Source organism: Entelurus aequoreus, linkage group LG17 (assembly GCF_033978785.1).
Source record: "Entelurus aequoreus isolate RoL-2023_Sb linkage group LG17, RoL_Eaeq_v1.1, whole genome shotgun sequence".
Lineage (NCBI taxonomy): Eukaryota > Metazoa > Chordata > Actinopteri > Syngnathiformes > Syngnathidae > Entelurus > Entelurus aequoreus.
The window spans coordinates 27371881-27396880 of record NC_084747.1 but is presented as its reverse complement, the minus strand read 5'-3'; the positions used below and the strand labels follow the sequence as shown (position 1 = coordinate 27396880).

General features: G+C 37.7%; 1 protein-coding gene across 3 annotated transcripts in view; it reads right to left on the bottom strand.

The window, feature by feature from the left end:
* The window catches only part of zgc:162952 (PKc_LIMK_like_unk domain-containing protein), an 80846-nt gene that overhangs the window by 32024 nt on the left and 23822 nt on the right, over window positions 1-25000 (bottom strand). For 2 of the 3 annotated variants that reach the window (XM_062024188.1, XM_062024190.1), the window contains exons 2-3: window positions 407-581; window positions 1-113 (exon numbers count right to left, since the gene is read on the bottom strand). The exon at window positions 1-113 is cut by the window's left edge and continues 9 nt beyond it. In XM_062024188.1, the coding sequence (XP_061880172.1) occupies window positions 1-113; window positions 407-580 (287 nt within the window). In that variant the 5' untranslated portion in view covers window position 581. Of the gene's footprint in view, window positions 114-406; window positions 586-25000 lie in introns of all 3 variants that reach the window. The other variant, XM_062024189.1, reaches the window with a different exon arrangement.

Genomic DNA, 25000 nt, shown 5'->3' with positions numbered 1-25000 from the left:
TTGGGATGAGAGAGTTTCTGCAGCAGACTGATTTCTCGCACGATGCTGTCCTGGTCCACGTCCTTCTTGTAGATCTTCACCACCATGGCCTTGTGACTGGTGCTGTGGACCACCTGTGAGGGGACACAGGCGCTCGTTCTTACAGCTGGTGTTTTTGCCTCATGTCAACACCTGCTAAGTCCCAAAGAGAAAGAGATGATACGGTATTATCTGCTCAAAGCTGCTTGTTGGACAACACTGCAGTCCTGGAGGAGTCAACCAAGCCCCACCAGTCACACGCAGGATTCTCACAGGAATGAGGCAGAAATACAGATGTCTTTTTTTTAGAAGGAGCATGCAGACGTTTGTCAAAGCTGGTGGAAAAGGCCCCCAATGACGCGTGGAACAAGGACAAGGAAACACCTACTTTGTAGACCTTGGAGAAGAAACCGCTCCCGATGAGCTCGGCGCTGAAGTTTTCCCAGAAGTCCAGTTTGCGCACAGCGGTGCGGAGCTTCTGCCAGCGGTCCACGTGATCGTACTCGTCCGAAGACTCGCCGTGAAGGAGCGTGGGACTGCTGGGCTCGGTTATGTCGCACATGCTGGCTGGGAGACAACGCACACACTTGGTATTCTTCAAAGCAGACACATGTCAACACATCCATCTTATTACACATGTTCTTTCGTGTCAAAGGTGTGGTATCATGTGCGATACAAGCAGTTCTGCAGTTTTTAATTGGATGTGATATCATGTGCGATACAAGCAGTCCTGCAGTTTTTACTTGGATGTGGTATCATGTGCGATACAAGCAGTCATGCAGAGTCTTTACTTGCGTGTGATATATGTGCGATACAAGCCGTTTTTTTGATTGATTGATTGAGACTTTTATTAGTAGGTTGCACAGTGAAGTACATATTCCGTACATTAGACCACTAAATGGTATCACCCGAATAAGTTTTTCAACTTGTTTAAGTCGGGGTCCACTTAAATTGATTCATGATACAGATATATACTATCAGATATACTATCATCATAATACAGTCATCACACAAGATAATCACATTGAATTATTTACATTATTTACAATCAGGGGTGTGGAGGGGGGGGGGGGATATGCACATCAAGTAGTGGACATAGAGAGAGAGAGAGAGATCAGAAGGCATAAGAAAAAGTATCTGCATTTGATTGTTTACATTTGATTATTAGCATTTGATCCTGCAGAGTGTTTACTTGTGTGTGATACAAGCAGCCCTGCAGCATCTTTACTTGTGTGTGATATCATGCGTGATACAAGCAATCCTGCAGAGTGTTTATTTGTGTGTGATATCATATGCGATACAAGCAGTCCTGCAGCGTGTTTACTTGTGTGTGATATCAGGTGAGATACAAGCAGTCATGCAAAGTCTTTACTTGTGTGTGATATATGTGCGATACAAGCAGTCCTGCAGAGTGTTTACTTGTGTGTGATATTGTGTGATACAAGCAGCCCTGCAGCATCTTTACTTGTGTGTGATATCATGTGCGATACAAGCAGTCCTGCAGAGTGTTTACTTGTGTGTGATACAAGCAGCCCTTCAGCATCTTTACTTGTGTGTGATATCATGTGCGATACAAGCAGTCCTGCTGAGTGTTTACTTGTGTGTGATGTAATTTGCGATACAAGCAGTCCTGCAGTGTGTTTACTTGTGTGTGGTATCATGTGCGATACAAGCAGTCCTGCAGCATCTTTACTTGTGTGTGATATCATGTGCGATACAAGCAGTCCTGCTGAGTGTTTACTTGTGTGTGATATCATGTGCGATACAAGCAGTCCTGCAGAGTGTTTACTTGTGTGTGATATCATGTGCGATACAAGCAGTCCTGCAGAGTGTTTACTTGAGTGTGATATCATGTGCGATACAAGCAGTCCTGCAGTATTTACTTGTGTGTGATATAATTTGCAATACAAGTCCTGCAGAGTGTTAACTTGTTTGTGATATCATGCGTGATACAAGCAATCCTGCAGAGTGTTTACTTGTGTGTGATATCATGTGCGATACAAGCAGTCCCACAGAGTGTTTACTTGTTTGTGATATCATGTGTGATACAAGCAGTCTAGCAGCGTGCTTTCTTATGTGTGATATCATGTGCGATACAAGCAGTCCTGCTGAGTGTTTACTTGTGTGTGATGTAATTTGTGATACAAGCAATCCTGCAGAGTGTTTACTTGTGTGTGATATCATGTGCGATACAAGCAGTCCTGCAGAGTGTACATTTGTGTGATATCATGTGCGATACAAGCAGTCCTGCAGAGTGTTTATTTGTGTGATATCATGTGCGATACAAGCAGTCCTGCAGAGTGTTTACTTGTGTGTGATATCATGTGCAATACAAGCAGTCCTACAGAGTGTTTACTTGTGTGTGTGATATTATGTGTGATACAAGCAGCCCTGCAGCAACAGCACTTGTGTGTGATATCATGTGCGATACAAGCAGTCCTGCAGAGTGTTTATTTGTGTGATATAATGTGCGATACAAGCAGTCCTGCAGAATGTTTACTTGTGTGTGATATCATGTGCGATGCAAGCAGTCCTGCAGAATGTTTACTTGTGTGTGATATCATGTGCGATACAAGCAGTCATGTGCGATACAAGGACATAAAACTTTGATCTAACGATATATCAAAGTTTATTATAAAGGACATGTCCGATTAATCACTAGATCAACATTTATTACAAAATACATGTCGATTAATCGCTGGATCAAAGTTTATTTAAAATCCTCAGCCCGGGGGTTGGGTCTTGGGCGCAGTTGGGTGTTCCAACAGGACAATGACCCCAAACACACGTCAAAAGTGGTAAAGGAATGGCTAAATCAGGCTAGAATTAAAGGCCTACTGAAACCCACTACTACCGACCACGCAGTCTGATAGTTTATATATCAATGATGAAATCTTAACATTATAACACATGCCAATACGGCCGGGTTAACTTATAAAGTGACATTTTAAATTTGCAGCTAAACTTCCGGTTCGAAACGCCTCTGAGGATGACGTATGCGCGTGACGTAGACCGGGGAACACGGGTATGCCTTCCACATTGAAGCCAATAAGAAAAAGCTCTGTTTTCATTTCATAATTCCACAGTATTCTGGACATCTGTGTTCGTGAATCTGTTGCAATCATGTTCATTGCATTATGGAGAAGGAAGCTGAGCAAGCAAAGAAGAAAGTTGTCGGTGCGAAATGGACGTATTTTTCGAACGTAGTCAGCCACAACAGTACACAGTCGGCGCTTCTTTGTTTACATTCCCGAAAGATGCAGTCAAGATGGAAGAACTCGGATAACAGAGACTCTAACCAGGAGGACTTTTGACTTCGATACACAGACGCCTGTAGAGAACTGGGACAACACAGACTCTTACCAGGATTACTTTGATTTGGATGACAAAGACGCAGACGTGCTACCGTGAGTATGCAGCTTTGGCTTCTAAACATTTGATCGCTTGACCGTATGTGCGCAACTTTTTTTTGCGTATGTACGTAACTTTTTTTAAAATATATAAGCTTTATGAACCTTGGGTTAGGTGAACGGTCTTTTGGGCTGAGTGATTGTGTGTGTTGATCAGGTGTTTGAATTGTATTGGCGTGTTCTATGGAGCTAGGAGCTAGCATAGGAGCTAGGAGCTAGCATAACAAACACGCAGGTGTTTTTATGCAGGATTAATTTGTGGCATATTAAATATAAGCCTGGTTGTGTTGTGGCTAATAGAGTATATATATGTCTTGTGTTTATTTACTGTTGTAGTCATTCCCAGCTGAATATCAGGTCACCCCCGGCTCTCACAGCATCTTCCCTATCTGAATAGCTTCAACTCCCCACTAGTCCTTCACTTGCACTTTACTCATCCACAAATCTTTCATCCTCGCTCAAATTAATGGGGAAATTGTCGCTTTCTCGGTCCGAATCTCTCTCACTTCATGCGGCCATCATTGTAAACAATAGGGAACTTTGCGTATATGTTCAACTGACTACGTCACGCTACTTCCGGTAGGGGCAAGCCTTTTTTTTATCAGATACCAAAAGTTGCAATCTTTATCGTCGTTGTTCTATACTAAATCCTTTCAGCAAAAATATGGCAATATCGCGAAATGATCAAGTATGACACATAGAATAGATCTGCTATCCCCGTTTAAATAAAAAAAATTAATTTCAGTAGGCCTTTAAGGTTTTAGAATGGCCTTTCCAAAGTCCTGACTTAAACGCGTGGACAATGCTGAAGAAACAAGTCCATGTCAGGAAAACCAACACATTTAGCTGAACTGCACCAATTTTGTCAAGAGGAGTGGTCAAAAATGCAAGCAGAAGCTTGTGGATGGCTACCAAAAGTGCCTTATTGCAGTGAAACTTGCCAAGGGACATGTAACCAAATATTAACATTGCTGTACGTATACTTTTGACCCACTCCTTCCCCTCTGTTGCAAGTCTCAAGTTGTATGTTGTAATACAGGGGTGGGCAATTAATTTTTACCGGGGGCCGCATGAGCAACCCGAGCACTGCTGGAGGGCCACACCGACAATATTTCAATTAAATTTTGCTCAAATTATTTTTGATATACCGTAAGATAGATAACAATAATATTTTCATTTAACCTAACTTATCTTTATACAAATGCAGATGGCTTTTGATGGTTTTATTTTTAACACTTTCTTACACAACACTTCCTGATGTATATTACAATACAACAATTTCAATTTCTGTCACTTCATCCTGCATCCTCTTTGTTGTGAACGTAGCACGCCTGTAAGGTGATTGGCGAAGAAGGAAGAAGCGTTGCTGTTGCGGAAATGAGGAGTGAGGATTGGTTTTCCTTTTGGAAAGAACGAGATAAGTTGAGCTGTGTTAGTATAGCATGCTCAATAAAAGTTTAAAAAGAGCGTCAGACTTGGTGTGCACTTCTTCTGGACGCTACAATTGATGTCAGAAGTGGGATGAAATGCCTCCCAGTTCACCTTGCCATCAAACCTGGGAGTCTTCATTGAGGGCGGAATTCCCCCCGTGGCAAGCAGCGTGGCTGCACCTGTAAACTCTCTCTCTCTCTCTCTCTCTCTGTCTCTCTCTCTTTGCGGCGAGCTCCTCACGTGGCACGTACCTCCCGATGACGTAGCACACAAACAGTGCGGTATGCGCAAAGTTTGACTTCTGCCACCAATTGTAGCGTCCAGAAGAAGTGCACACGAAGTCTGACGCTCTTTTTAAACTTTTATTGAGCAAGCTATACTAACACAGCTCAACATATCTCGTTCCTTCCACACGCACGTCTATCCTCACTTCTCATTTACGCAACTCAAGAAGACAACATCTACTTCAGCACTATATTCTTTAAAGACAGCAACGTGTGTACCACAAATAAGCACACGGCTTTACCTTTACTTGGCAGTCCATGTCTTTTTTAAAACACGCCATTCGTCATCAACTTTTCTCTTTTTAGCGTCTCGGGGATAACCGGGCATCACTTGTCGCTGTGCGCCTTCCCTCACAGGACATACGCACATATAACACTTTTCAAAATAAAAGCAGCACAGTTGTATTGCACGCACGACAAAGATGTTTTTTTAAAAATGTATTTTGTATTTGTGATTGCCGCTGCGCGCACGAGCATACGTCCGCACGGAAGTAATACAAATAACGCTTTTCAAAACAAAAGCAGCACCGTTGTATTGCACACTCGAAATAGATACTTTTTAAAATGTATTTTGTAATTTATAATTGGCCTCACGCGGGCCGGACAGGGACGTACAAAGGGCCGGAGAATGCCCAGGTCTGTTGTAATATGTATATGTGCTTTGCTATGGAGTTTTTTCCCCCACTCCAGACTGGGCAGCCTTAGGAGCCCAGTCTGGATTGTATTTTTTACTCATCCTCCCCAAGCATTTACCTTTTTTCGACCTTTTTCCCAAACCCGACCTCGGATAAGCGCGAGAAAATGCACATATCGCTGTTCGAAGTGGCACTCAATGAAAACGGGTTTGACACGCCTGGTTTGTGGCAAGAACCGTTGCAAAGACAGCATTTTAGGAGCAGAAAAAGAGCCAGGTGTGCAAACATAAATACAACATAGTATCCTAGAAACGAGAGGGGTTGCCAGGTGTCAAGGATAGATGTTAGTGGTCATCGAGAGTCGTGGTTGGCGTCAAAATGCAAATGCTGTGCTTCAGTGGATGAAAGAGAGGCTCATAAACGCCTCATGAAGGCTCATAAATGCTCTAGTGTCCACACATTGAATTATAAAGACGCAATCCTGTTTCACCGTGCAGGCTGAAACAAAGACGCTGAAAAATGCGAGGACAGAAATAGAGGCTGACGGACCGTTCAATGAACACGGAGCGCAGACTTTTGCTCAGGACTACGTGCAATGGTTGTGTCCCGAAGTGCGCGTATCATCTATTCGCCAAGGCCTCACGATCGGAAGCTTGGCGATTCCTCAATCCATGGGCAGATGTCCAAACATGGATTATTTTACGTACGCTGAATAAAGTCAAACAGACGGTAAAGAATGCAACATTAAAGGGGAAATGCACTTTTTTTTTTAACGTGGCTTATCGTTCACAATCATTATGAGAGACATGATGGATGGATTTCTTTTTCAATGCATTCTAACTTGTAAATAAACATAAATACAAGTCTACTTACAGCGGAGCCAATGGGAGCTCCTCTATTCCGCCTATAAAATCCGATAAATAACCATTCAAAAAGCGCCAACAAGACTCCATTTACGTTAGGTGACTTAAATATTTTTGTTTTATTTTGCTATTATAAATGCTAACACAGACAGACTATTTGTTAAAGTTAAAGCTAAAGTACCAATGATTGTCACACACACACAGTAGGTGTGGCGAAATTATTCTCTGCATTTGACCCATTACCCTTGATCACCCCCTGGGAGGTGAGGGGAGCAGCAGCGGTGGCCGCGCCCGGGAATCATTTTTGGTGATTTAACCCCCAATTCCAACCCTTGATGCTGAGTGCCAAGCAGGGAGGTAATGGGTCCCATTTTTATAGTCTTTGGTATGACTCGGCCGGGGTTTGAACTCACAACCTACCGATCTCAGGGCGGACACTCTAACCACTAGGCCACTGAGTAGGTGAGCGGCGACGTGATCACTTCGTGTGTTTACATCATCGAGTGGTCTGCTGCTTCCGTGCTTCCCTGCTCCTTGTAAGTTTATTCTAGATCATAAATAATGCCTCTCACCTGGACAGTAGATGGCTGAGGATATAATCTGACAAGTTGGGACATACTGACTTAACTTTAGGACCCGGAACTGGCGAGGACGACACGAAAAGCGCTTTCTTGGCGAGGATTATGAGGCATTCTTCATCTAAACGGGAATATAACAAGATTCTATTAGTCGGCATCCTAATAACAGCAGACCTTGTACATTAAGTGATTTTTTCATTATGTTTGTTGGCTCTCATGAAAACTGCAGTGAGTAATAATCAGTGATGAAGCAAAAAACAAAAACAAACGTATTGCGTTTTTTAAATGAATGCGCCGCGTATGCTTAAAATGATCAAAATATGTAAATATTAAATATTATAAATGTTATTACATGACATTTATACTTACATCATGTATAGAAAACCTTAATGGAGGTTTAAGGATGTCTTTTTAAGGGCTTTGTAGGCAGAATTGAACGGCTCTCATAGGCTCCATTGTAAACAGACTTTTGATCGCATTTATTTAATATTTAGAATGCATTAAAAAAAAACATCCATCCGTCGTCATGTCTTTCATAATGATTGTGAACGATGGGCAAAATTCCAAAAAAAAGTGCAGTTACCCTTTAAAGGCAAAATTTCTCAAATGTTGGTTCTATGTTTGCTTCTAACTAACCATTTCGCAACAATTAGCGCAGGTTATTTAAATGTTTTGTGTCAGCGGGCACACACGCAGAGGGAGGAGAGGACAATAAATTATATATATACAGGTATATATATATATATATATATATATATATATATATATATATATACATACAGGTATATATATATATATATATTAGGGCTGCAACAACTAATCGATTAAAATCGATTATAAAAATAGTTGGCGATTAATTTAGTCATCGATTCGTTGGATCTATGCTATGCGCATTATTTTTTTATTTTAGAAACCTTTATTTATAAACTGCAACATGTACAAACAGCTGAGAAACAATAATCAAAATAAGTATGGTGCCAGTATGCTGTTTTTTTTTTCAATAAAATACTGGAAATGATAGAAATGTAGTTTGTCTCTTTTATCCGATTATTAATCGAAGTAATAATCGACAGATTAATCGATTATCAAATTAATCGTTAGTTGCAGCCCTAATATATATATATATATATATATATATATATATATATATATATATATATATATATATATATATATATATATATATATATATATATATATATATATATATATGTGGCGCGCGGTGAGGTTCATGTCAGGTGAGGCACTGACTTCATCACAGTCAGATTTACAAACATATGAACCCTAAAGAGTATCTTATTCACCATTTGATTGGCAGCAGTTAACGGGTTATGTTTAAAAGCTCATACCAGCATTCTTCCCTGCTTGGCACTCAGCATCAAGGGTTGGAATTGTGGGTTAAATCACCAAAAATTATTCCCAGGCACGACGCCGCTGCTGCCCACTGCTCCCCTCACCTCCCAGGGGGTGATCAAGGGGATGGGTCAAATGCGGAGGACAAATTTCACCACACCTACATACATAATCGATTAATCTGTCGATTATTACTTTGATTAATAATCGGATAAAAGAAACAAACTACATTTCTATCCTTTCCAGCATTTTATTTTAAAAAAACAGCATACTGGCACCATACTTATTTTGATTATTGTTTCTCAGCTGTTTGTAAATGTTGCAGTTTATAAATAAAGATTTATTTAAAATAAAAAAAATAAAAACGATTTTTTTTTTTTTTTTTTTTAAAGCCTCTGCGCATGCGCATAACATAGATCCAACGAATCGATGACTAAATTAATCGGCAACTATTTTTATAATCGATTTTAATCGATTAGTTGTTGCAGCCCTAATATATATGTACAAACAAAAATTGAGCTGTTTGGCCATAATACCCAGCAATATGTTTGGAGGAGAAAAGGTGAGGCCTTTAATCCCAGAAACACCATACCTACCGTCAAGCATGGTGGTGGTAGTCTACCCCAGGGCAGCTGTGGCTACGAAAGTAGCTTACCACCACCAGGTGTGAATGAATGATGGGTTTTTAACATGTAAAGCGCCTTTGAGTACTTAGAAAAGCGCTATATAAATCCCAGGTATTATTATTATTATTATTATTATGTTCTGGGCCTGTTTTGCTGCCAATGGAACTGGTGCTTTAAATGGGACAATGAAAAAGGAGGATTACCTCCAAATTCTTCAGGACAACCTAAAATCATCAACCCGGAGGTTGGGTCTTGAGCGCAGTTGGGTGTTCCAACAGGACAATGACCCCAAACACACGTAAAGGAATGGCTAAATCAGGCTAGAATTAAGGTTTTGGAATGGCCTTCCCAAAGTCTTGACTTAAACGTGTGGACAATGCTGAAGAAACAAGTCCATGTCAGAAAACCAACACATTTAGCTGAACTGTACCAATTTTGTCAAGAGGAGTGGTCAAAAATGCAAACAGAAGCTTGTGGATGGCTACCAAAAGTGCCTTATTGCAGTGAAACTTGCCAAGGGACATGTAAGCAAATATTAACATTGCTGTATGTATACTTTTGACCCAGCAGATTTGCTCACATTTTCAGTAGACCCATAATAAATTCATAAAAGAACCAAACTTCATGAATGTTTTTTGTGACCAACAAGTATGTGCTCCAATCACTCTATCACAAAAAAATAAGAGGTTGTAGAAATGATGTTCTTTACAAGTGTATATAAACTTTTGACCACGACTGTAACACTAAATGGTCCCTAGTGTGTGAATGTGAGTGTGAATGTTGTCTATCTGTGTTGGCCCTGCGATGAGGTGGCGACTTGTCCAGGGTTTTACCCCGCCTCCCGTTATGTGCAGCTGAGATAGGCTCCAGCACCCCCCGCAACCCCAAAAGGGACAAGCGGTAGAAAATGGATGGATGTATGCTAGGCGTGCATGCCTGATAACCAGGATCGCACAAATAGACCCGATTCATTTGCAACTTTCCCCCACCTGAAATGCCAGCACTTAAGTCTTTCCGATGATGTCGGTGGAAAGAGCCGAGTGACACGCTAACACACTTTGCTCGCCAAGCTGTGGCCAATCAGCGCCGCTCTTGTCCGCTGGCCTCACCAACTATTGTCTCATCGGCAGCACAAGCCAAGCTTTATCTCGCGGCTTCCGTGCTCTTCTGCCCTCAACGCTTCTTTGTCCCACGCGGCAGCACCAGACTTCCAAGTCCATCATTCACAGTCCTTACGTAAGACATGAACACATACTGTAGGTTTTTGTTATTTTACACATTCTGAGTCGTGAATAAACGCTAGCAAAAGTCAGCTAACAATGAAGCAAAGAGAGTACCTCTATTATGCCTAGAAAGACGTCTTAAACGCCTCCATCAATGTTTTATATACACACTGTAATTATATATGTAATGTAGTATCCGTCACATTCATAATAACATGTAATATTTACATATTTTAAACATACGGCGCCGTATTCATTTCACCGACCCATCACAACGTTCACTTCTTTCTTCAACAACATCAAGACTACTAATCATGGTAGACTTGATGAGAGACAACAAAGACTACTCTGGGACAGACGATGATCCACAAACTGATATTTTTGAGCCTGAATATAAGGAGGATGATCTACAAGTTGTAGACGGCGTGTGCTAAACAGATGCAGCGCTAGTGAAACACTAAACATCATGTAGCAGTCTTGCTAACTGCTAAACTAGATATACAAAACTGTACACTGTAAAAAAAAAAAAAAGGTTGAGAAAACGCAAATTTTCAAGGCAACATGATGCAACAAGATTTTTGCGTTTTCTCAACTTTTGACTACTATTGTTGACTTAACTAAGATTTACAAGTTGAGATAAGAGTTATGTCAACTCGGATCTTCTTGTCAGTAATATCACATATGATCACAAGTTAATATCACATATGACCACAAGTTAATATCACATATGATCACAAGTTAATATCACATATGATCACAAGTTAATATCACATATGTTCACAAGTTAATATCACATATGATCACAAGTTAATATCACATATGTTCACAAGTTAATATCACATATGATCACAAGTTAATATCACATATTTCAGAAGTTAATATCACATATGTTCACAAGTTAATATCACATATGATCACAAGTTAATATCACATATGTTCACAAGTTAATATTACATATGATCACAAGTTAATATCACATATGATCACAAGTTAATATCACATATGTTCACAAGTTAATATCACATATGATCACAAGTTAATATCACATATGTTCACAAGTTAATATCACATATGATCACAAGTTAATATCTCATATGATCACAAGTTAATATCTCATATGATCACAAGTTAATATCACATATGTTCACAAGTTAATATCACATATGATCACAAGTTAATATCACTTATGTTCACAAGTTAATATCACATATGATCACAAGTTAATATCACATATGATCACAAGTTAATATCACATATGATCACAAGTTAATATCACATATGTTTACAAGTTAATATCACATATGTTCACAAGTTAATATCACATATGATCACAAGTTAATATCACACATGTTCACAAGTTAATATCACACATGATCACAAGTTAATATCACATATGATCACAAGTTAATATCACATATGTTCACAAGTTAATATCACATATGATCACAAGTTAATATCACATATGATCACAAGTTAATATCACATATGTTCACAAGTTAATATCACATATGTTCACAAGTTAATATCCAATATGATCACAAGTTAATATCACATATGTTCACAAGTTAATATCTCATATGATCACAAGTTAATATCACATATGTTCACAAGTTAATATCACATATGATCACAAGTTAATATCACATATTTCACAAGTTAATATCACATATGATCACAAGTTAATATCTCATATGATCACAAGTTAATATCTCATATGATCACAAGTTAATATCACATATGTTCACAAGTTAATATCACATATGATCACAAGTTAATATCACATATGATCACAAGTTAATATCACATATGATCACAAGTTAATATCACATATGTTCACAAGTTAATATCTCATATGATCACAAGTTAATATCACATATGTTCACAAGTTAAAAGCACATATGTTCACAAGTTAATATCACATATGATCTAAGGCTGAAACGACGCGTCGACGTAGTCGACGTCATCGGTTATGTAAATACGTCGACGCCGTTTTTGTGCGTCGACGCGTCGCATAATGACGTCACACTACCGTCATGGCGGAGCGCAAAGCAGACTGTGCGAGCGAGGGGAAAAACGCACGCCAAAAGTCGTCAAAAGTGTGGGAGTATTTCAATACACAGCCTAATAATGTTGTTGTATGCACACTGTGTCGAGCGGAAATGGCCTATCATAGCAGCACAACGGCTATGAACGAACATTTGAAAAGAAACCCATCAACCATCAACTAGTCAATCGTCCGCGTTAGCATACGTTGTCATCATTACACAAAAACATGAATGTGTCATTTGTATCTGCTAGGGGTGTAACGGTATGTGTTTTGTATTGAACCGTTTCGGTACGAGGCTTTCGGTTCGGTACGGGGGTGTACCGAACGAGTTTTTAAGCTAAAGCTAACTTTAGCTGCTAAAGTCTTAACAAGTTGCTTTGCTTCTCTGCCTCTGTCTCAGCACGCAGCATTGTCCCACCCACACAACCATCTGATTGGTACACACGCAGCATTGTCCCACCCACACAACCATCTGATTGGTACACACGAAGCATTATCAGCCAATCAGCAGTGCGTATTCATAGCGCATGTAGTCAGCGCTTCAGTGTCGAGCAGATAGGTGTTTAGCAGGTGAGCATCAAGCAGCGGACTCTCCCCAAATGATAATAAACACCTCTCAGTCAACTACTAGTAACATCACTATGAGCCCGTTGACCTTCTAGAAACTTAAACTGCAGCTCAGCTCACTCGCAGTCCTGGTTTGAGGTGAAGGCTAATCACCTCTCAATTCCAGCCACATCGACCCCTTCTGAGCGCCTATTTTCAGCTGCTGGGAATATTGTAAACAAGAAAAGAAGCAAAGCAAGTAGACATGCTAACCTTTCTTCATTACAACTGTTAGTCACTCACTGGAATGAGTAGAATTGGTTATTGTGTACTGTGTTGGACTGGATGTTTATTTTGCACATTTTAAAAGCAATACTTAATGTTTACAGTGCTCCAGAATATTTAGATTGGCACTTTTTTGTATTGGATGTTTATCTTTATTTTTGAACATTTTAGCAAATAAGCAATACTTTCACTTTTGTTGAAATGTTTACACTGTTGTTACAGAATATTTCGTTTTGCACTTTTTTGTATTGGATGTTTATCTTTATTTTTGCACATTTTAAAGCAAAATAAGCAATACTTTTACTTTTGAAATGCTTATACTATTTCAGAATATTAAGATTTGCACTGGATGTTTACTTTTATATTTGCACATTAAAAAGCAAATAAGCTACTTTTAATTTTGTTAAATGTTAAAAGTTTTAAATGTTTACATTGTTACAGAATATTTTGTCATGTTGTTGTCAATGTTGACTGAGTGGCCATACTTTTTTTTTTGTAAATAAAAGCCATGCCTTTTGAAAAAACTGGCCTACTTTTATTTTTTCATCTTCATTTTAAATAAAATAAAATAAAAAATAATCGGTAAAAGGAAAAATAATCTATAGATGAATCGAAAAAATAATCTATAGATTAACCGATTAATCGAAAAAATAATCTATAGATTAATCGATAGAAAAATAATCGTTAGCTGCAGCCTTAATATGATCACAAGTTAATATCACATATTTCACAAGTTAATATCACATATGATCACAAGTTAATATCACATATGATCACAAATTAATATCACATATGTTCACAAGTTAATATCACATATGTTCACAAGTTAATATCACATATGTTCACAAGTTAATATCACACATGATCACAAGTTAATATCACATATGTTTACAAGTTAATATCACATATGTTCACAAGTTAATATCACATATGATCACAAGTTAATATCACATATGATCACAAGTTAATATCACATATATTCACAAGTTAATATCACATATGATCACAAGTTAGTATCACATATGTTCACAAGTTAATAACACATATGATCACAAGTTAATATCACATATGTTCACAAGTTAATATCACATATGATCACAAGTTAATATCACATATGTTCACAAGTTAATATCACATATGTTCACAAGTTAATATCTCATATGATCACAAGTTAATATCATATATGATCACAAGTTAATATCACATATGTTCACAAGTTAATATCACATATGATCACAAGTTAATATCACATATTTCACAAGTTAATATCACATATGTTCACAAGTTAATATCACATATGATCACAAGTTAATATCTCATATGATCACAAGTTAATATCACATATGTTCACAAGTTAATATCACATATGTTCACAAGTTAATATCACATATGATCACAAGTTAATATCACATATTTCACAAGTTAATATCACATATGATCACAAGTTAATATCACATATGTTTACAAGTTAATATCACATATGTTCACAAGTTAATATCACATATGATCACAAGTTAATATCACATATGATCACAAGTTAATATCACATATGTTCACAAGTTAAAATCACATATGATCACAAGTTAATATCACATATGTTCACAAGTTAATATCACATATGATCACAAGTTAGTATCACATATGATCAAAAGTTAATATCACATATGTTCACAAGTTAATATCACATATGATCACAAGTTAATATCACATATGATCCCAAGTTAATATCACATATGATCACAAGTTAATATTCCATATGATTTGTGGATTTATTCTTTTGTAAAACGGACCAAACTCGCCACAAAATTAACTACAACAAGATAGATTTTTCAAAAAAGATATGAAAGATTGAAAGATCCAAGTTGACATAACTCTTATCTCAACTTGTAAATCTTAGTTAAGTCAACAATAGTAGTCAAAAGTTGAGAAAACGCAAAAATCTTGTTGCATCATGTTGCCTTGAAAATGTGCGTTTTCTCAACTTTTTTTTTTTTTTACAGTGTATTAAAACAATCACTTACTGTACAATGTCTGCCGGTGTTTACTTAAAATGAGCAAAACATGTAAATATTTCATGTTATATTATGAATGTTACTACAATACATATATACCAGGGGTCACCAACGCGGTGCCCGCGGGCACCAGGTAGCCCGTAAGGACCAGATGAGTCGCCCGCTGGCCTGTTCTAAAAATAGCTCAAATAGCAGCACTTACCAGTGAGCTGTCTCTATTTTTTAAATTGTATTTATTTACTAGCAAGCTGGTCTCGCTTTGCCTGACATTTTTAATTCTAAGAGAGACAAAACTCAAATAGAATTTGAAAATCCAAGAAAATATTTTAAAGACTTGGTCTTCACTTGTTTAAATAAATTCATTATTTCTTTTTAATTTGCTTCTTATAACTTTCAGAAAGACAATTTTAGAGTAAAAATACAACCTTAAAAATGATTTTAGGATTTTTAAACACATATACCTTTTTACCTTTTTAAATTCCTTCCTCTTCTTTCCTGAGAATTTAAATCAATGTTCAAGTAAAATTTTTTTTTTATTGTAAAGAATAATAAATACATTTTAATTTAATTCTTCATTTTAGCTTGTGTTTTTTCGACGAAGAATATTTGTGAAATATTTCTTCAAACTTATTATGATTAAAATTCAAAGAAATTATTCTGGCAAATCTAGAAAATCTGTAGAATCAAATTTAAATCTTATTTCAAAGTCTTTTGAATTTCTTTTAAAATTTTTGTTCTGGAAAATCTAGAAGAAATAATGATTTGTCTTTGTTAGAAATATAGCTTGGTCCAATTTGTTATATATTCTAACAAAGTGTAAATTGGATTTTAACTTATTTAAAATATGTCACCAAAATTCTAAAATTAATCTTAATCAGGAAAAATTACTAATGATGTTCCATAAATTCTTTTTTTTTAAATTTTCAAAAAGATTCGAATTACCTAGTTTTTCTCTTCTTTTTTTCGGTTGAATTTAGAATTTTAAAGACTCGAAATTGAAGATAATCTGTTTAAAAATTTAATTGTCATTTTTTTCGTGTTTTGTCCTCTTTTAAACCGTTCAATTAAGTGTAAATATCATTAATTATTAATAATAACAGAGTTAAAGGTAAATTGAGCAAATTGGCTATTTCTGGCAATTTATTTAAGTGTGTATCAAACTGGTAGCCCTTCGCATTAATCAGTACCCAAGAAGTAGCTCTTGGTTTCAAAAAGGTTGGTGATCCCTGATATATACTTACAGTGTGTAAATAAAACCTTGATCGAGGCTTTTGGATCTTTTTTAGAGTGCTCTATAGGCTGAATAGACAACGTCTATTACAGGGGTAGGGAACCTATGGCTCTCGAGCCAGATGTGGCTTTTTTGATGACTGCATCTGGCTCTCAGATAAATCCTAGCTGACATTACTTAACACGATAAGTAATGAATAATTCCGCTGGTAATCACAGTGTTAAAAATAACGTTCAAAATATAAAACATTCTCATGCATTTTAATTCATCCATCATTTTTCTACCAAGAAGTGGCATTAATGGTAAGAAGTATTTCATTTATTATTGGTTAGCTTCAGAATAACAATGTTAATAAAAAGAATAAGAGACTTATTATACTCTAAAAATGTTGGTCTTACTTAAAAATGCACACATTTAGTTGTATTCAGTGTTAAAAAATATTATATGGCTCTCACGGAAATACATTTAAAAATATTTGGCTTTCATGGCTCTCTCAGACAAAATGTTGCCGACTACTGGTCTATTACCTTCATTGTTAGCTGACTTTGCTAACGTTTATTTACGAGTTAGAATTATTTATTTTTTTAAAAAGGCAAAATTCCAAAAAGTGCAGTTTCCTTTTAAATGACCAAAACGTACAAAAGTATTTCAAAATTAAAGGTACGAGTAGCGTTGAACAAGCCCTTGCCCCTCTTGGATCACGACTTGCGTGAACCCACTACGAGCCACTACGTGAATCAGGCACATCATCATCATTTCTATCAAATAAGATCAAAATCTGAATTTGTGGAGCCGAGTTGCTAACGTTTCGTGTTTTTTTGTGGCGACTCATCGGAGCAATGTTTGCCGCCGTGCCACGCCCACTTATGGGGCAGGCAAAATTTGTATGCAATTTATCATCGACTATATGTGTAGTATCTGTCATTTTTACCGCGACTCATTTGGCCAAAGTCTCTAAAAGGAGTTTGTTAAAAAGCGACCCCTTTTTTTCCTCTAAAATATGGCTAAATACCGTCAGAAGAAAGTTTGGCGCACTACCACGCCCACATCCTATGGCGTAGGAAAAAATGACTTTGCAATTATCAAGGCCTATATGTATAGTATCTGTCATTTTTACTGCAACTCATTTGGCCAAAGTCCCTAGGAAGAGTTGGTTAAAAAGCAAACCACTTTTTTTTTCGCGGAAAAACGGCTAAAAACCATCAGAGAAAAGTTTGCCGCACTACCACGCCCACATCCTATGGCGTAGGAAAAATGTGTGTGCAATTTTTCATAGTCTATATGTATAGTATCTGTCATTTTTACAGCGACTTTTTTGGCCAAAGTCTCTCTGAAGAGTTAGTTAAAGTACGACCCCCTTTTTTTTGGCATAAAAATGGCTAAAAACGGAAAAATCGGAAAAAAGCACTACCACGCCCACATCCTATGGCGTAGGAAAAATGAGTTTGCAATTTTTCATGGCCTATATGTATAGTATCTGTCATTTTTACCGCAACTCATTTGGCCAAAGTCCCTAGGAGGAGTTCGTTAAAAAGCGACCCCATTTTTTTAGCTAAAAAACGGCTAAAAACTATCGGAAAAAAGTTTGGCACACTACCACGCTCACATCCTATGGTGTAAGAAAACTACCACGCCCACATCTTATGGCGTAGGAAAAATTACTTAACAATTTTTCATGGCCTATATGTATAGTATCTGTCATATTTACCACAATTCATTTGGCCAAAGTCCCTAGAAGGAGTTTGATAAAAAGAGACACCTTTCTTTTCGCAAAAAAATGGCAAAAAACTATCTGAAAAAAGTTTGCCGCACTACCACGGCCACATCCTATGGCTTAGGAAAAATTAGTTTGCAATTTTTCATGGCCTATATGTATAGTATCTGTCATGTTTACCGCAACTCATTTGGCCAAAGTCCCTAGGAAGAGTTCGTTAAAAAGCGACACCTTTTTTTTTCGCAAAAAAATGGCAAAAAACTATCGGAAAAAAGTTTGCCGCACTACCACGCCCACATCCTATGGTGTAAGAAAAATTAGTTTGCAATTTTTCATGGCCTATATCTGTCATTTATACCTAGACTCATTTGGCCAAAGTCCTTTGGAGGAGTTAGTTAAAAAGCGACCCCTTTTTTTCACGAAAAACGGCTAAAAACTATCGCAGCAAAGTTTGCCGCACTTCTAGGCCCACATCCTATGGTGTAAGAAAACTACCACGCCCACATCTTATGGCGTAGGAAAAATTTGTTAACAATTTTTCATGGCCTATATGTATTGTGTCTGTCATTCTTACCTAGACTCATTTAGCCAAAGTCCCTAGGAGGAGTTCGTTAAAAAGTGAACCCTTTTTTGTTAGCTAAAAAACACTACCATGCCCACATTCTATGGCGTACGAAAAATTGGTTGGCAATTTTTCATGGCCTGTATGTATAGTATCTGGCATTTTTACCGCAACTCATTTGGCCAAAGTCCCTAGGAGGAGTTTGTTAAAAAGCGATAGTTTTTTTGCCATTTTTTAGGAGGAAAAAAAGTATCGGGAAATAGTTTGGCGCACTACCACGCCCACATCCTATGGCGTACAAAAAAATTGTTTGCAATTTTTCATGGCCGATATCTGTAATTTTTACCGCGACTCATTTGGCCGTAGTCCATAGGAGGAGTTCGTTAAAAAGCGACACTTTTTCCCCCCCTAAAAAATGGCAAAAAAACTTGCAGAAAAATTTGGTGGACTACCACGGCCACATCCTATGGCGTACGAAAAAAGAGTTTGCAATTTTTCATGGCCGATATCTGTAACTTTTATTTAATTTATATGTATAGTATCTGTCATTTTTACCGCAACTCATTTGGCCAAAGTCCCTAGGAGGAGTTTGTTAAAAAGCGATACTTTTTTTCCTCCTAAAAAATGGCAAAAAAACTATCGGGAAAAAGTTTGGCGCACTACCACGCCCACATCCTATGGCGTACAAAAAAATTGTTTGCAATTTTTCATGGCCGATATCTGTAATTTTTACCGCGACTCATTTGGCCGTAGTCCATAGGAGGAGTTCGTTAAAAAGAGACACTTTTCCCCCCCCCCTAAAAAATGGCAAAAAAACTTGCAGAAAAATTTGGTGGACTACCACGGCCACATCCTATGGCGTACGAAAAAATAGTTTGCAATTTTCATGGCCGATATCTGTAATTTTTATTTAATTTATATGTATAGTATCTGTCATTTTTACCGCGACTCATTTGGCCATAGTCACTAGGAGGAGTTTGTTAAAAAGCGACCCCTTTTTTTCACGGAAAAAATGGAGCAAGGCGCACTACCACGCCCACATCCTATGGCGTAGGAAAAATGTATTTACAATTTTTCATGGTCTATATGTATAGTATCTGTCATTTTTACAGCGACTTTTTTGGCCAAAGTCTCTCTGAAGAGTTAGTTAAAGTACGACCCCCTTTTTTTTTGGCGTAAAAACGGCTAAAAACTATCGGAAAAAAGCACTACCACATCCTATGGTGTAGGAAAAATGAGTTGGCAATTTTTCATGGCCTATATGTATAGTATCTGTCATATTTACCGCAACTCATTTGGCCAAAATCCCTAGGAGGAGTTCGTTAAAAAGCGACCCCTTTTTTTTGCGGAAAAAACGGCTAAAAACTATCGCAGCAAAGTTTGCCGCACTACCACGCCCACATCCTATGGCGTAGGAAAAATGAGTTTGCAATTTTTCATGGCCTATATGTATATTATCTGTCATTTTTACTGCGACTCATTAGGTCAAAGTCCCTAGGGAGAGTTCGTTAAAAAGCGAACCCTTTTTTGTTAGCTAAAAAACGGTGTCTGTAATTTTTACCGCGACTCATTAGGCCAAAGTCCCTAGGAGGAATTTGTTAAAAAGAGACACTTTTTTTCCCCCTAAAAAATGGCAAATAACTACCGAAACAAAGTTTGGTGTACGAAAAATTTGTTGATAAGTTTCAATGGCCTGTATGTATAGTATCTTATGGTGTAGGAAAAAATAGTTTGCAATTTTTCATGGCCTATATGTAGGGGGGTTACCCACATATGCGGTCCTCTCCAAGGTTTCTCATAGTCATTCACATTGACGTCCCACTGGGGTGAGTTTTCCTTGCCCGTATGTGGGCAATTTTTCATTTTTACAGCGACTTTTTTGGTCAAAACCCCTCGGAAGAGTTAGTTAAAGTACAACCCCTTTTTTTGCAGAAAAATCGCTAAAAACTATGTATAGTATCAGTCATTTTTACCGCGACTCATTTGGCCAAAGTCCCTAGGAAGAGTTGGTTAAAAAGCAAACCACTTTTTTTTCGCGGAAAAACGGCTAAAAACCATCAGAGAAAAGTTTGCCGCACTACCACGCCCACATCCTATGGCGTAGGAAAAATGAGTTTGCAATTTTTCATGGCCTGTATGTATAGTATCTGTCATTTTTACCGCAACTCATTTTGCCAAAGTCCCTAGGAGGAGTTCGTTAAAAAGCGACACCATTTTTTTAGCTAAAAAACGGCTAAAAACTATCGGAAAAAAGTTTGCCGCACTACCACGCCCACATCCTATGGTGTAAGAAAAATTTGTTTGCAATTTTTCATGGCCTATATCTGTCATTTATACCTAGACTCATTTGGCCAAAGTCCTTTGGAGGAGTTAGTTAAAAAGCGACCCCTTTTTTTCACGAAAAACGGCTAAAAACTATCGCAGCAAAGTTTGCCGCACTACTAGGCCCACATCCTATGGTGTAAGAAAACTACCACGCCCACATCTTATGGCGTAGGAAAAATTTGTTAACAATTTTTCATGGCCTATATGTATTGTGTCTGTCATTCTTACCTAGACTCATTTAGCCAAAGTCCCTAGGAGGAGTTCGTTAAAAAGTGAACCCTTTTTTGTTAGCTAAAAAACACTACCATGCCCGTATTCTATGGCGTACGAAAAATTGGTTTGCAATTTTTCATGGCCTGTATGTATAGTATCTGGCATTTTTACCGCAACTCATTTGGCCAAAGTCCCTAGGAGGAGTTTGTTAAAAAGCGATACTTTTTTTCCTCCTAAATAATGGCAAAGAAACTATCGGGAAAAAGTTTGGCGCACTACCACGCCCACATCCTATGGCGTACAAAAAAATTGTTTGCAATTTTTCATGGCCGATATCTGTAATTTTTACCGCGACTCATTTGGCCGTAGTCCATAGGAGGAGTTCGTTAAAAAGCGACACTTTTTCCCCCCCCCTAAAAAATGGCAAAAAAACTTGCAGAAAAATTTGGTGGACTACCACGGCCACATCCTATGGCGTACGAAAAAATAGTTTGCAATTTTCATGGCCGATATCTGTAATTTTTATTTAATTTATATGTACAGTATCTGTCATTTTTACCGCGACTCATTTGGCCATAGTCACTAGGAGGAGTTTGTTAAAAAGCGACCCCTTTTTTTCACGGAAAAAATGGAGCAAGGCGCACTACCACGCCCACATCCTATGGCGTAGGAAAAATGTATTTACAATTTTTCATGGTCTATATGTATAGTATCTGTCATTTTTACCGCGACTCATTTGGCCAAAGACCCTAGGAGGAGTTCTTTAAAAAGCGATACCTTTTTTTTTCCTAAAAAATGGCAAAAAACTATCGGGAAAAAGTTTAGCGCACTACCACGCCCACATCCTAAGGCGTAGGAAAAATTTGTTTGCAATTTTTCATGGCCTATATACATATAGTATCTGTCATTTTTACCACAACTCAGTTGGCCAAAGTCCCTAGGAAAAGTTTGTTAAAAAGCGACGCCTTTTTTTTTTCCGCTAAAAAATGGCAAAAAACTATCGGAAAAAAGTTTGGCGCACTACCACGCCCACATCCTATGGCGTAGGAATAATTAGTTTACAATTTTTCATGGCCTATAAGATATAGTATCTGTCATCTTTACCACAACTCATTTGGCCAAAGTCCCACGGAAGAGTTTGTCAAAGTACGAACTGAAAAATGACTAAAGGAAACCAAGGATGTTCGTTTTCAGGTATGGCTTCTTGAGACTTTTATGTGCGGTCCGTCATGGTAGACTCCTGTCGATACGTGGAACCGGTAGGAGGATGCAATTTTATTCTAATATTAAAGGTGGCGCGATAGAGTACATTTTAAAATGTCTTTTTTGGGACCCCAAAAATATGCCATTTTTTGCCACCTGCAAAATATGGGGACTTTTTTCTTTATGTTAAGGGTCTCAAAAAGATGCTTAATGTATAGAAAAAAAAATAGGGCCCTTGCTCGCTCCAGTGCTCGGGCCCCATAATAAACATCGAATATGACAACACGAATACACTCTCATCACACTAGTATCAATCCAATACTGATAACCTCCCTGCTTGGCACTCAGCAACAAAGGGTTGCAGTTGGGGGTTAAATCACCAAAAATGATTCCCGGGCGCGGCGCTGCCGCTGCCCACTGCTCCCCAAGGGAATGGGACAAATGCGGAGGACAAATTTCACCATATCTAGTGTGTGTGTGACAATCATTGGTACTTTAATCTTAATCTTAATCTTAATACTGCCCTGGTATCGATATCTGTTTGCTCTTCCTTTGTATCCAAGATGTTTAGCCCTGTTTAGTCTTCCAGTGAATGCTAATTACTTTCCGCTACGGATAATAAAAATAATGATGGTATATTCATTTAGGGGAGCGGCTCCACACTGTGTATGGACATACACAGCTAGCTGATAGCCGAGGGTATAGCGCCTGTGTTGATGCAAGCGTCATGCGGCAGTTACCATAGTGACACAAATGCAACTCCGGCAGTTTTAAAATGTTCATTTTCACATTCCTTTGGTTAAAAGAAGAACAAATGTGCAAAAAAAAACAAAAAACGAAGTTGTCATTTATTCATTTTGACGCTGCCTGAAATTCAACACTTGTGGTTTGCCCTAAATGCTGCCTTCGCAGGCTGCGCCAAGTAGGACGTGATTGTTTGTGGTCGGGTTGTGTGCTGACTCAGAGGAAGGCTCAAGCTGAGTCCTAAAAAGAAGTGCAAAGTGTGAGTGTGGAAGTGAAGAATTATGGGGGGGGGGAAGTTATGAGGGCCAGAGCAAGCCCCTGCAAGGGCCCGAGTGAATTTGCTGTTGTTTTTGGCCAAATGAGTTGCGGTAAAAATGACAGATAATATACATACAGGCCATGAAAAATTTAAAAGTAATTTTTCCTACGTCATAGGATGTGGGCGTGGTAGTGCGCCAAACTTTGCTCCGATAGTTTTTAGCTGTTTTTAGCGGAAAAAAGGGGGTCGCTTTTTAACGACTCCTCCTAGGGACTTTGGCCAAATGAGTCGCTGTAAAAATGACAGATACTATACATATAGGCCATGAAAAAATGTAAACTAATTTTTTCCTACGCCATAGGTTGTGGGCGTGGTAGTGCACCAAACTTTTTCCCCATAGTTTTTAGCCATTTTTTGCGGAAAAAAAAGGAGGTCGCTTTTTAACGAACTCCTCCTAGGGCAGGGGTGTCCAAACTTTTTCCACTGAGGGCCGCACACGGAAAAATTAAAGCATGCGGGGGCCATTTTGATATTTTTCATTTTCAAACCATAACAAAATATATGGATTTTTTTTTTAACCTTTAGGGCTGCCGGGGACCATAAAGGGTCTGTCATTTAAATGTTAAAAATAAGTCAAATTATTATTATTATTTTTTATTTAACGCTTACAGTAAATCTCTATCAACTTCAGGTTGGTATGAAGTAAAAAAAAAAAAAAAGGTTTTATGCCTTTTCTGTCAAAGACAACTTTTTTTTTATAGTAAAACTGAAATATTTAGTAATAAAAGCCCTAAAAGATCATTAATGCAGTACACCATTGATTTTAATTATTTAATATTTTTGAGTAATCACAGTGAAAAGTTAAATAAAATCCCACTAAATATATTAGGGATCCAAAAGGTCCCCCACTCTTAAAGTGATACATTTTTATTAGTTATTTTTTTACTTTCACCACTTAAGTTACGAGATCAACTTCAGATATATCTGTCGATTTTACGTTTGAACTATTATTTTGTTTGTTTTATGCTCTTTTGTCAAAGAAAACTTTTTATATGGCAACCACACAATATATGCAATATTTTTTCCACATAAAACATTTTAAAGTGAAATTTTTGAAGTAATTGGAGCCATGAATAGGTCAACGATTCATTATAACATAGATTTTTTGTCTTTTTTTTTTTTTAACAATGGCAAAAAAAAGAAAAAGAAAGAAAGACAAAAGAAAAAAAAACAGCCTGCATGGCAGCTTTGTGTCAACATTGCAACTTTTTCTCATTAGATTTCACCTCATTCCACTTTTTTAAATGTTTTTTTTTCATTTTTGCAATACTATAAATTTTGCAATTTTTGCAGAATGTGTGGCGGGCCGGTAAACAATTAGCTACGGGCCGCAAATGGCCCCCGGGCCGCACTTTGGACACACCTGTCCTAGCTGTTT